Consider the following 14,116-nt stretch of genomic DNA (forward strand, 5'->3'; position numbering starts at 1 on the left):
TTTTATTTCTTCTCATTGGCTTCACACCCCCATGGATGATTGGCGTCCTCAGCAACCACCTATACAGCCTATGCTCAGAACCAGCCCTGCAGACATCTGAATCAACGCATCAATCCAGGTTCACGAGGGGATAATTTGACAGTGACAAGGGTCACTGATCATCTTTTTCGTCCTTCTTCTTGACCTAGAAGTATAGAGGTCCGATGATCCTCTCTGCTGCTCTGATGCCTTTTTGAGTCTGGCCTGAAACTTGACGTTGGCAGGCCCATAATAGACAATCAATATTAAAGAGTCTTGTAGTATATAGTGCGGTGCACTGACACTAGGGTGACGCGGTTACTGATGAGGAGGTGGAGTAACACGTTGTGAGGTGTTAGGGTCTGGTGCCTAGATGCATGTAATGGGGTATTGAAGCGCCTGCAATAAACATTAAGCAGATGAAGCTACTATCAAGTATCTGGATGTTGTATACATACCGTACACCAACGCCCCCGGTCATATGGAACTATAACATGATGTCAGAAGTCGATCCAGTTTTTTTTTTTGCCGAAGTCGACAGACACCGGAGGTTTTTCGGAGCGGAGAAACTAAGCCAAACCTAGCAGGTGCGGCACACCAGGACTAGCAATGAAAGGAGAGCTTGTGTCTGAAGATGGATCGGTTTAAATGACCATCACCGCTCTTTCTGACAGGCAATTTGGGAGAAAAGTAGTGATGATGGGAACAGCGCTTCCAAATCTACCTGACCACAAGTGCCGCTGACGGTAAGGAGGAAAAGATCAAAGTAGTCATTTTACTGCAGGCACTAGGAGAGGAGGCTCTCGAAGTGTATAACACACTTAACTTTGAATAAGATGCAGAAGAGACTGTGGAGGAAATCCTAGCAGCTTTCAGTGCCTATTGTTTACTAAAGAAAAATACAGTGTTTGAAAGACATCAATTTTGGGTGCACCCTATAACAGAATCATTCACAATCAAGAACTATGCGACAGAACTCAGGAAAAAGAGTAAAAACTCTGAATTTGGCACCTCGGAAGATGACATGATCAGAAACAAGATTGCCTTTAGTATGAATGACCAGCGCCTGAAAGAGACTTTTAAGAGAACCAAATCTTACATTAGAGAAGGCCATAGACACATGTAGTGCTGCTGAGACCCTCAGAGCTCAAATGGCCAGGTGTGAAAGGAGAGCACACCTACTACTACAGCTCACAAGAACAGTGCTGGTGGCATTTGGAGGGACGAGACTCAGGCCAGAAGGGATACTCACACTCAAATGCTCCACAACCAAGGTTCAGGCAAGTCTACCGTTTTGTATATCAAAACACTCCTCTATACTATCCTTGGGAGGGAGGCGTGTGAAGATTTGAATCTAGTGAAAAGGGTAGACGTTGACACACTGGACCTGAAACATCCAAATACAAAAGTGGAGCTGTAAGCTCAGCAGCCAACTGTCTTGAAGGTCGAGGGGAATATTCTGGAGAGGATCACATCCACACAGACCCCAAGGCTACACCAATCATACATGAATGCAGAAATATACCACTGGTAGTAATGGACTCAAGATTCGAGAATCAAGATTCAAGATTCAAGAGGTTTATTCGTCACATACATATACAGTACATACTTCCATACATATATGCAGTGAAATGTCGTTGCAACTCACTCGGTGAATATGCATAATATGTTCTAGACTGAACACAATAGCTACCTAATTTCTACTTGACTAACTAACTGATTCCTAAAACGTAGTGCAGTAAGTAAATCAAATAATATAGAATAAAATAAAATAAAATAACTCAAAGGTAATGCAGAGTGGGGGTACAAAATAGAAATAAAGGGAATAGACTTATGTATACGGGATAGGCTATTATGTATATACAGATATGTGCATTAAAGTGGCATGTGAATAAAGTGAGGTAGTTTGTGTGGAATTATACAGCACAGTATACAACAGTATGCCACAGCAATACAGTAATACCGAACAGAACAGCAATTCAGCACAGTATGCAGTAACCCAGAACGGTGATACAGTCTGTAGTACAGTATGCTACATACAGTACAGAAAGGTAGTGGGGCCTATGTGTGTGTCTCAGTGACCTCACCAGTCCCCTGGTGAGGTCAGCATTGACAGTTCATATGGCTTGCGGGAAGAAACTCTGTCTGGATCCTGGACTTCCTTTCAGCCTGGCCCAGGTGGTTAGGGTGGGGAAGCACATGTCCAGCTCCCTCACTCTGAACACAGGATCCCCCCAGGGCTGCATCCTCAGCCCCCTACTATACTCCCTGTATACGCATGACTGTGTGGCCAGGTCCAGCTCCAACACCATCATTAAGTTTGCTGACGACACCGTTGTCGTGGGCCTGATCACTGATCACCTACCGCGAGGAGGTGACTGACCTGTCACTCTGGTGCCAGGACAACAGCCTCCACCTGAACGTCAGCATAACTAAGGAGTTGATTGTGGACTTTAGGCGTGGATTACAACGGAGGACGGACGCGCCCTTGGTGATTAATGGGACTTCTGTCCACAGGGTGAGCAGCTTCAAGTACCTGGTCCACATCATAGAGGATTTAACATGGCTTTACAAACAGACACTCTGGTAAGAAAGGCGAGGCAGCGTCTTTACCACCTCAGGCAGCCGAGGAAATTACGGGTCTCGGTGAGGATCCTCAAGTCCTTCTACTGTGGAGCAGTGGAGAGCATCCTGACAGGCAACATCACTGCCTGGTTTGGGAACTGTACTGCTCAGGTCAGGTGGGCCCTGCAGAGGGTGGTGCGTTCAGCTGAACGTACCACTGGAACTACCCTCCCCTCCCTGCAGGACTTATACACCAGGAGGGGTAGTAGCCGAGCCCGCAGGATCATGAAGGATCCTCACCACCCCAACAACGGACTGTTCCAGCTGCTAAGGTCAGGCAATCGGCTCCGCAGTCACACAGCGAGGAATAACTCTGTCACACAGCTACAACAAATCTGTCCTGTGGTTGACCTGTAGAATGACAAGAGCACAATTGTTTTTTTTTTTACAGAGAACCACCACCAACCCCCCTCTTTGGAGAACTATCCATCAGTGTCTTGGTCTATAAACAACTGATCACTTCTCCAAGAGGGGGAGAACCACCACGGGTGAGACAAATAAACATAGAAACAAACAACATTTATCATCATACATTTTGTCATTGGATGACAACATGTATTGAAAAACAGTGAATTAGGTGTAAAATTTAAATTGTTATAAACTTTGTTCGTGGATGGACTAATTGTTACAGAGTAAATCAGAGACATATACTTTATGTTAATAAAGTATTTAATCTTGTATAAGAGGAGCGGTTTCAGTGTAACAACACAAGAGAGTGCCACAGAGGAAGTGCTCAATTCTCATTGAAGATCTGAGTTTTTTATACAGTTTTCTAGGAGTGGCGAAACTGACGAGTGATTGAGATGTTGGTGAGTAGATGTGGCGACGCCTCGGCATGGGTCCTGCTGATGAGATACTTTAGCTGATGGGGCAATTTCGTTGAGACAGATCATCTGTTGAAGTTCCCTTTATCTGATGGTCGAGCCTTTCTCCTCTTCACATTATGGCACAGAAAGTATTTTTTAAGACATGAACTCTATTTAGCCTAAATTAGAAAAGAAAAGTACACATACCTTGTACAAAAGTTCATGAAAGTACATCAAAACATAGACATATAAAATTCTTATAACAGATGGGACCGCCTGTATGTGTTTGTGTGTGTGTATGTGTGTGTGTGTTTGTGTGTGTGTGTGTGTGTGTGTGTGTGTTTGTGTGTGGGTGTGTGTGTGTGTGTGTGTGTGTGTGTGTGTGTGTGTGTGTGTGTGTGTGTGTGTGTGTGTGTGTGTGTGTGTGTGTGTGTGTGTGTGTAAGATATCCACCGGTAAGTGTACATGACTTATCCTCATTGGTACTGGTGTAGAAGGTCAGTATTATGTTGCGGCGCCTCCAAGCAGTGGAAAGGGCCCCAAAGTCCTCCCGAACTCTGCAGCCCTGTAGACACCCTAATGCTGCAGAAAAGCCTCAAGTACCCTGCTCTGCGGCCACAGAAGACCCTTGACCCGTGAGCGTGGTGTGCAGTACCTGGGAGACCGCGTCATCGGTGGATCTGTTCTGCCGGTATGCGAACTGCAACTGGTCCAAGGTGCGGGGGCGGGAGGCACATATGTAATATTTAATCAGCCTCTCGAAAAACTTCATGACCACCGAGGTGAGGGCCACTGGACAGTAGTCATTCAGGCAGGCAGTAGAGGCGATCTTCGGGATAGGAACGATGGTGGACCTCTTGGAGCAGGACGGGACCACTGATTAAGCCAGGGAGGCATTGAATATCGTAGTGAGCCCTGGGGCTAGCTGGTTAGCACAGGTCTTCAGTACTCGTCCAGATATGCCATCTGGGACGACAGCTTTCCTGGTGTTCACACACATCAGAGTCCCTCCTGACATCATACTCAGACACTGAGAGCTCATCCCCAGCGGTGTAACTCCAATTAGCCGGCGAGCTAGCAGTGTTGTTGCCAGACTCAAACCACGCATAAAGAAGTTCCTTTTGTTGGTTAGGGAGGCATCAACACTCGTGGCTGGGGAGGGGCTGCTTTTATAGTAAGTTATAGTCTGCAGCCCCAGCCACAAGCGTCTGGTGTCCTGTTGCCCCATCTGTAGCTCCACTGTGTCTCTGTATTTCCGTTTAGCATCCTTCACCGCCCTCCGCAGATTGTACGATGCCGCTTTGTAATTGTCCATGTTTCCGGATACAAGACACAACTGTGAAACATTTAGAATTCACATCATAGCTGACGACATGATCATTGCCTCATCTACATGAGATAATACAGAAAGTGATGGCCAGAGCAAAATAAGCCAATGTCAAATTCAACAAAGAGAAAATACAGTATAAGGGGAGCAGCTTAAAATACATGTGCCACATTGTCACCTTAGAGGGTTCAGGCAGATGAGGCAAAAGTCAAGGCCATCGCTGTGATGCCATCACCTACTGTCAAAGCAGGACTAGTGACAAAAGTGACACCTACTGACAAATGCTTGACATGACAAAGTACCTTGCGCAGTATATCCCTGGCAAGGCCATTGTAACAGAACCACTGAGACAGGTGCTACGGAAGGACAATGTGTGGAAATGGCAACATGCAGTCAAGAAACTGAAAGATGCCCTCACAAACGCAACAAATCCGGTAGACTGACATAATTTTGGCCTATCAGACACACAGTGGCAGTGGGACAGGGAGAAGTGCTGGCAGGAGACAAGATAATCCTGCCAAGCACAATGAGAACAGAAATGCTACAAAAACTACATATAGCTCACTGAGAGCTGCAGCAGACTAAAGCACTGGCCAGAAAGCACTGGTACTAGCCAGGAATGAAGAGAGACAGAACAAATGGTTCGCAACTTGTCGAGCATGCCAGCAGGTCCAGCCCAGAAACCAGAAGGAGCCACTGATCTCACACAACACCCCTGATCTTCCTTGGCTCAAAGTGGGGGCAGACATCTTTGAAATAAAAAGTCAGTAATTTCTGTTGATAGTAGTCTACCTGTCAAAATATCCAGAGCTACTGAACATTAACAACAAAACATCACACAATGTTACCAGCAAAATGAAATCTGTCTTCTCTAGAATAGGAATACCAAACCAGTTAGTGGTTGACCATGTTCCATTTGCAAGTCAGGAAATTAAAAACTTTGCAACGTCATAGGGCATAAAACTCACTCATTCCAGTCCAGGTTATGCACAGTCTAACGATCTAGCTGAGAGAACACTGAAAACTGTGAAACACGTGTTGAAGAAAGTGCAACAAACAAACACAGACCCTCTTCCCGCACTTCTCACCCTAAGGAACACAACTGTAAGAGGCATGGAGGCACTCTACAGAGCTCCAGCACAGTTCTCCAGCTTGCAGTGCCCAAAGATGTACGCTCCTCTCCAAAATCTACAAAATACAGTGTCAGTACTATAACAAGGAGCAAAAGGGCTTCCAGAACTGCGCCCGGGTAGTACTGTTCACATGAACACAGGTTGGCGTCCAACTCTGGTGATTAACCACGGTCCCATGCCACAGTGACATCTTCTAGTCAGCACCACACACCCGTCAGATGCCATCTGAATAAAACACCACACAGCGCCCAGTTGAACTCAGAAACAGCACACCAGACGTAGGTACAGCAGAGAGTGTTGACGTCAAACTCTCATCCTCATCAAGCCCAGCGCAAACCAGAAGTGGCCAAGTTATTCGATTACCCGAGAGGTATAAAGACTTTCTGATCAGCCGGTGGTGAAGGTCGCGCTCCAACTGTGCTCATTAACAAAAAAAAAAAGACATGAGCAAAGAGACATTAACAGACTGTGTGAAATGCTCTTTGCAGAGCGAGGACAATATTATGCTCTTAGACACTGAGCAGCCGTGATCATGGTTGACGATCCCAAAACAGTAACAGAATAGTTTAAAGATCATCTGTACTAATGTGAGTGGCAAGTTCATTTGTTGTTGTGCTAAAGCAAATGTGTGAGTTAGACAGTAACAGCAATGAGACACAAATTTCAGTTCTAAAGGGAAGTTTATTATAGCAACATTGAAGTGCAGCTTTCATGTTGAGAAAAGAGGATGTAGTATGGAGTGCCACGCACTGATACTGGGGTGATGAGCTTACTGAGGTGAAGGCGGAGTAACGCGTCATGGGGCGTTAGATCCGATTGGCTCGCTGCATGTAATGCGGTTTTGAAGTCAGTGTTGCCAGGTCCACGGTTTTCCCGTGGACCTGGCTGAATTGAGTTTGAATTTGTTGTCCAATGGGTTGGGTTAACCTGTACGTATAAATAAAAGGAAAAATAATAAAAATAGCCGAGGGCTGATTTATGGAATGGTATGGAATGAAACTGTGCATAATGGGGACACGTTGTCCGTGAGTGTCCCCCCAGCTGGCTTTCTTCACGTAACACCTCCGGTCATACGGAACGCTAACACCTTTTTAATACACTTTTTATTTCTTCCATTATTGACTAGCTGCTATGTGTTCCTTGCTGATGTTCTGACCCGTAAACTTCGGTAACCCTTTCAACAACAGTCATTTTTTGTAGATTTAAATTGCTGGGCTCAATTTGACCCCCAAACACAACATATGCCTGTTTATTTCAACATAACAACTGGGTTCATTTTGATTTTTGACAACAGAAGATGCAATACAAGTACAAGGGTATTTCATCAGTAGCTCACAGGGTCTATTCACATTGTTTAATAAATATATTTTATTTAAATATTACATGAAGCATTTTAAATAATTGGCTACTTTTTAGAGTTCAGTTTACTTTTATCATATATTTCTAATAAATAAACTTTGTATGTACAGTATGTATTTTTTTTTTAAATCCGTGTTCACGCGTCTTCCACGGGGAAATAAACGAAGACGAAGAAGACCAGCTCCCGCTGCTGAGGTCACGTGATTTCCTGCCAACTGCGGAGGTCCGCCATTTTGTCTGCATCTGGGTACTCCGTACACTTTTATTAATTACCTGGATTCAAGATTCAAGATTCAAGATTCAAGATTTTTATTTGTCACATACATATACATACTTCCATACATATATGCAGTGAAATGTAATGCAACGCACCCGGTGATAGCACACAATATGTCCTAGGAAAAAATAGAAAATAAAATAAAAAGTAGAAAATTCCTTTCTAATAGACCGACTAACTGACTCCTAAAACGTTATACAGTAAGTGGAATACGTATAGAATAAGATAAAAATATATAGAATAAAATACAATAAAAATGAATTGAAATAAGATGGAATAGATAGAAGGAATATGCCTATGTATATACAGATATGTGCATTTAAAGTGGCATGTGAATTAAGGATGTAACAATGAATGTTTACATTTAAAGCCGGAGTTTAATCACTACTATTACCGCATACATTTAGTATTATTATACTTCTTTGTGAAATTTGAGAATGCTTAATACTAACTTTTAGGTCAAACGGGTCGCAAAAACACATATTCCATATAAAGTCAAAGTTCATGTAATTCATTTGGTTTGCTCAATCGAATGCAGTTGCACTTAGTTGAATGTACGTGTTTCAATGGTGTTAACTTATATTTATTCAAAAATCACGCAACTTCATACTGGGATCAAACGCGGCTTTCCACTGAATTTGGAACTCGGAAAATCCGGACCTTTCCCTTGGAAAAGTTCAAAGGCGCTGGTATTTTAGTCGGAATTCCAAGTCGGTATCACGAGGCAGATGACCCCAGCCCGAGTTAGAAAAAAAAAAAAGAATTCAAACAAATACAAATACACATTAACTCCGGCAAACCCAAAAAAAAAGAAAAAATACACATTTACTGCGGACTCGACATTAAGCGACGTAACTCTCCAGCTGGGAGGCGCGATGGCGGCTGAAACGCCCTATTATCGAACACAGCGGAACGCACCAAAAGCAGTTCGAGCCCTTGGTCCGCTCCGGGGGAAACGGCGCTCTGTGATTGGTCGAGCCGGCCCGGTCACGTGAGCGGAGGGGGCCGGCTCCGCCGTCACAGGGTTTGACTCGTTCTGCCGCCGCGCGTCACTTGTCCACGGGGGCGATGCCGCGGACGTGGTGGGCACCGGTCGCTCGCGGGACTCGTTTCATCTGAGTGGGCTCTACTCACTACTGGGGTCGCGTGTATTCTCGGCGCAACGCTCCCCCCCCCCACACACGACACCGAGGTAGGGCTTGTTTTTAGTCTTTGACAGCCAGTGATGGAAACTTAATTTCCGTTGTCCGATTACACGTTTTGTGAAAAGTTCGCGGACGCGTTGTTTAACACTTTTCGCCTCCTCCTTCCGCCCGCTCCCTGCACGCCGCCGCAGCCATGACCGAACGGACCCCGCTCCTGCACTACCGCCTTTCCGCAGGCGTCAATGAGGCAACGGTCCACCACCACCCGCCGCCCGCCGGGCAGGTGGCGGAGCAGCCGTACGCCGTCAGTCCCAGGCCGCGCTCCACGTCCCACCGGCAGCCCCAGAAACTGTCCACCTTCTTCGGCGTGGTCATCCCCACCCTGCTGTCCATGTTCAGCGTGGTGGTCTTCCTCCGAATCGGTGAGTTGTTGTTGTTGTTGTTGTTGTTGTTGTTGTTGTTGGGACCCCTGAAATCTAAAGCTCATTTCAAACACACCAAAGCCACCTTTTAGCAGTGAGTTTCATTTTTACTTTGAGGTTAAGATTAGTTCTCGGTGCCTCATTCTTTGGTCACTGTATCCAAACTACACAAGGACAAAGACCATGTGTTTGCACATTTCCTGAACTCTTTTTCTGCCACGCCACGCTTTCTACAATAAGATAATGCCCGTTATAGACTGAAAGTGACGGGTATGTACAACGGTGCTTATTATTACTATACTTATAACGTCTAATAGTTCTCACTTTTAGTATGAAGCTCGAGCTCGTTCTGATCAACACAGAGCTGGAATTGATGAATTGGCCCAGCCTTGAAACTTTGATCTTGCAACATGAGAGCAAATTTCCATTTGATTGTTAGTGTGAGATTAAGATAAGTCCTCGGTGACTTTTCTATGGTCACTGAATCCAAAGTACACAAACCTGTAAAAAATGATCCATTCATCCACGGAAATGCATGAAAAATGAATTGCACTGGGCAGTGTTTCCCAACCTTTTTTTCTGCCACAGCACACTTTGTATGATAAAATACTGCAGACATCTCTTAAACAACACAAATATGTACAACTGTGCTTATTATTACTATGCTTATTATGTCGAATAGTTCTCACATTCAGTGTGAAACCTAAGCTCGTTCTGATGAACACACAGGTAACACAAGCTAATTTCCATGTTATTTTTAAAAGCGGATACATTGACGATTCTACTTTATTATGTTAGCATGTCATAGTGGCATGAAAGCGCTGTCATGGGGCATACACAAGATCGCAGCAGACTACCTTTGCACTGAACCTGTCCCCAGGCTTATCATTTTTCAAGATGATTTTCCTCATCAAAAGATAAGCCCCGCCACAAAACAAAGGCACAAAAAACAAAAAGAGAAAACAGTGAAATGTTCCTCGTCACGTTGAAAAAAAATGGTAATGAATTGACTTGATGTAGAAAGGGCAATGATTGCCAGCTGTATCAGCCCACAGTTACACATCATGCAAATGATGTGGGGGTGGATTTTACTTTTCAGCGCTCACCTGACACAGATGTCGTCTAGTGCCTTATCAGTCCTGAATACATTGATTTAACTGAAGAATCACTCACTGGTAAGGTCTTCAAGAAAGGCCTCACAGATAACGGCATTTTTATCTTGAGGAATTTGGTTAGCTGGTGATCTTGTCGGACTGACTCAAGGAATCGTCTGGCCACATTACACACATGACTCTAGTTATTTCACTCAGCCAGAACAGCCAAGAAGCTCTACAAAGAACAACAGTAGTAGTTGTCTTGTTTTTTTTCCAAGGCTTTGTTGTTCTTGTGACCATTCCCGCATGTTTTACACTCACTCACTCACTCACTCACTCACTCACTCACTCACTCACTCACTCACTCACTCACTCACTCACTCACTCACTCACTCACTCACTCACTCACTCACACTACACTTCTTTATGATTATGGATAAATGACAAATAACATTTTTAAAGCGGAGTAAAAAAAATTAGATACATACATTTATAGGTTTTTTTTATTTTGTAAAAAAATATGAATTGTTTATTCATGTATGTCCATAGAGTTGAAACTTGGATTGTTAAATTTCTGACATAATTTCTAAATAAAAGCCTTTTCACTATAATTTTTAGACTTTTAAGCCACAAGTCCCTGTTAAGCAGAAATAATTGTGTTATGAGTTTGTTACACCATAGAAAAATGTGTTATTAACCACACAGCCAAATTTGAATGATTAAAAAACAATCACCAAGTATATAAAATTAGGTTTTAAAGTCGTGAAATAAGATGAAAGGAGTTCCCTCTGTTCTGAGAGGCTGGGGTGTGTCCGCTGAAGATGCTGAAACCACGCCCAATTGTGTTAATCGTCTTAATCGTCTTAAACGTCTACATTGGAGTAAATTCCATATTTAAATGTTCGGCTGAACCCAGTCCTGTGTGTGGAGTTTTGCGCCCCTGTCTCCCTCTCGCTCTGCATTTTTGCTTCCGGGCCCGAGCACCTACGGGATCGGCACCAAGACTTGGCATGAGTTCACCCTGAAGTCTCCCAGGTGTTTTTTCCCAAAACATTGTTTTATACCAAACTCCGGGCTTTTAGCTGAGCTTATTTCACCGCTGATGCTCTCATTTCCACCTGGTGGTTATATACTGTTAAGGGGAAGGGAAATGCCAAGTATGACTGGTCCACGTCCTCGGCTCATGATTCCGGACCACAAAGATGGGGAGAAATAAGCGGTCTTCACAATTCAGTACTACATCCATTCACAGTCTTTTCACATGTTTCACAAATTACTTTTTAAAATGTTGTGGGAGTCTATGCCCGCAGGTAGGGGTTTAGGGAGGGAGACAGAGTCTTTCTTGCCATGGTGCGCCAACATGGCCAGAGTTGTTTTTGGACAGAGGAACAAAAAGGCTTGCTGGCCAGAAGTATAAATAAAAATGATGATGATAATAATAATAATTTCGGGCACAAGAGGACTGGCGTTCCGCTCTGTCTCCTGGTCGGCTCACGGGCCTGTGCGCCAATCCCCTCTGCAAGACAGACAAACATTAAGAAAGCTCCCTGCCTCGAGGCCCAATCAGCACCCACGCGCCGCCGATTGGGCCTTGAGGCAGCTTGGCGGCCATGGGAAAGGGAACCGTGCTGTCGTCCGCAGGCGGAGCTTGACCACACCCCTTGGTCCACCACAAATGTGTAATGTGTTTAAAAACAAATCACTGAATTTTGTTATCAGGGACTTTTTTTTAATGTGCTTTCAAATTGAGCGTACTTTATAGAGTTTTCTTGTTTCTTCTTCTTCGTGTCCTTCACCTGTATATAATACATCCCTAACGTTCAGAATGCCTGTAAATTTTGGCAACTCGTCTGTCTTAAACTTGTCAAAGTTTGAGACATTGGGTTGGAATAATGTGCAAATACTTTGGTTTAAACAGCAGAGTGAGCATATAAGGGCTCTGCCTGAAGCGTGCCGTTCTTAGGAATAAAGCTCTTACACACACACACACACACATAGCACGCACCCGCACACACACACATAGATTTGAGCCCAGTAATCCAGCTCACATGACACACTTTTCACGCTTTAGATTTTCTTTCTTGGGAGCGGAAAAAGGATACAGAGAAAATTGCCTGCACTCTAAAACAGTAGGTCATTCATTTAGTTATTAGTCTAGGTCAGGGTTCTCAAACATTTTGGTGACCCCTAAAAAAAAAATCTTGCGACCCCATCCTTCAGACTCACCGATCGAACATTCTCGTCCGATATAACAGCAGTACACATACAAACCTCCATGAAGTTGGCCCCCCATGTGATAAAATCATTGACATTTGTGCTGCATTTGTGCTGATTTGTGCAGTAAAAATTATAATTGTGCCACTATGGTTTTTGATATATATTTAATATTATACTTGAATAATTCTATGAGCTGTTTTATGTAGCTCTTCACCCCATCATCGTCCATATCACTTGAAAATAGTCAGATTTTGACCAATTTAACCCCGTAAATTGAAATATAAACATTTCCATCGTATTGACAGTTATTCCCATACATGCTGCGTACAGCAGCTGCCAGAGTGTCTCCTCTCTTCTCCTGCGAAGGCTCTGCTATCGCGGACAAAGTGGGAGAGTGAGTTGCTGTGGTTACAGGGACACACACAGACACGCAGTTGTGGTCTCTCTCCTTGTTGGTCTCTGTTACGGAGAATGTAGCTTTTAAAGTTCTTCATTGTGCATCTACTGAATGCAATTTAACTGAGAAAATTATTCCTGAAAAAAAAAATATATATATTTTTTAAATTTATTTTAAAATATAATAAAAAAACAACAACATTTTCCATTTTCTTTTGTGTATGTTCAGAATTATTTGCCCCACCCCACGCACCCACAGTTTTAGAATCCCTGGTCTAGGAAGTTAATATCACATTTGTAAGTTTTCTACTTGTGTGTATATAAGTGTGTGCATTATGCTTTAGGTATTGTTTTTTTTACACCTACCCCCACTTGCCGTTTGCCTTGTGAGATGTCCGCTGCTATCTCTTACACACACACACACACACACACACACACACACACACACACACACACACACACACACACACACACACACACACACACACACACACACACACACACACACACACACACACACACACACACACACACACACACACACACACACACAAACACACACACAAACACATTTACTTACTGGCTGTAAGGGATGATAGGCTGGCACCACAACAATACACATGGCTGTCTGCACAGGAATTCTGAGGGGTGGAGGGGGCTTTTTGGGCTGGTTTCATTGTGGATGTGAAACTTCCAAAGATGATATTTTCAGCCCTCAAACCGATCAGCGTCACCCGTTAGATTAGATCGCTGTACTCACCTCTCTAGTCTCACTCTAGATCTCCAAATTTACCCACATCTCACCGCTTGGCAAATACGCACCGCTTATTAGGAAAAAGTCCCTATATGAGCTCACTGTGGCGCTCTAGAAGGATAGATAGATAGATAGATAGATAGATAGATAGACAGATAGATAGATAGATAGATAGATAGATAGATAGATAGATAGATAGATAGATAGATACTTTATTCATCCCGAAGGGAAATTGCAATTGTCTCAGCAGCTCACACCAAAACAACAGCAAAACAATAATAAACCAATACATGCAAATAAAAATGTAATCAAGAAAATTTAAATATATGTCAACTGTAACAATGTTTATTGATTATTTCACTCAGAATACACACACACACACACACATATACCAATAGGAATGTGTGACAGTGCCTGTTTGTCGCGGCATTGCCACAGAAACCACATCGCTGCCCTTATGCTGTAAAACAGCAGTGTTCCAAGTCAAGGTCAAAGTCAACTTCCTCCTTGTGCTCAGGCTGATGTCCTCATTTGTTCGCTCTC

At 43.7% G+C, this 14,116-nt stretch overlaps 1 protein-coding gene across 1 annotated transcript in view; it reads left to right on the top strand.

Annotated features, from left to right (window-relative positions):
- Nucleotides 1-8,883: 8,883 nt before the first annotated feature.
- LOC307235077 (solute carrier family 12 member 9) overlaps nucleotides 8,884-14,116 on the top strand; it is a gene marked incomplete at its 5' end in the record, with an annotated part of 63,616 nt that continues 58,383 nt past the window's right edge. The window contains one exon of the mRNA XM_080007049.1: nucleotides 8,884-9,112. Coding sequence (XP_079863175.1) covers nucleotides 8,884-9,112 — 229 coding nt within the window. The remainder of the gene's footprint in view (nucleotides 9,113-14,116) is intronic.

Source organism: Zeus faber, assembly GCF_960531495.2.
Source record: "Zeus faber genome assembly, chromosome: 9".
Taxonomy (NCBI): Eukaryota; Metazoa; Chordata; class Actinopteri; order Zeiformes; family Zeidae; genus Zeus; species Zeus faber.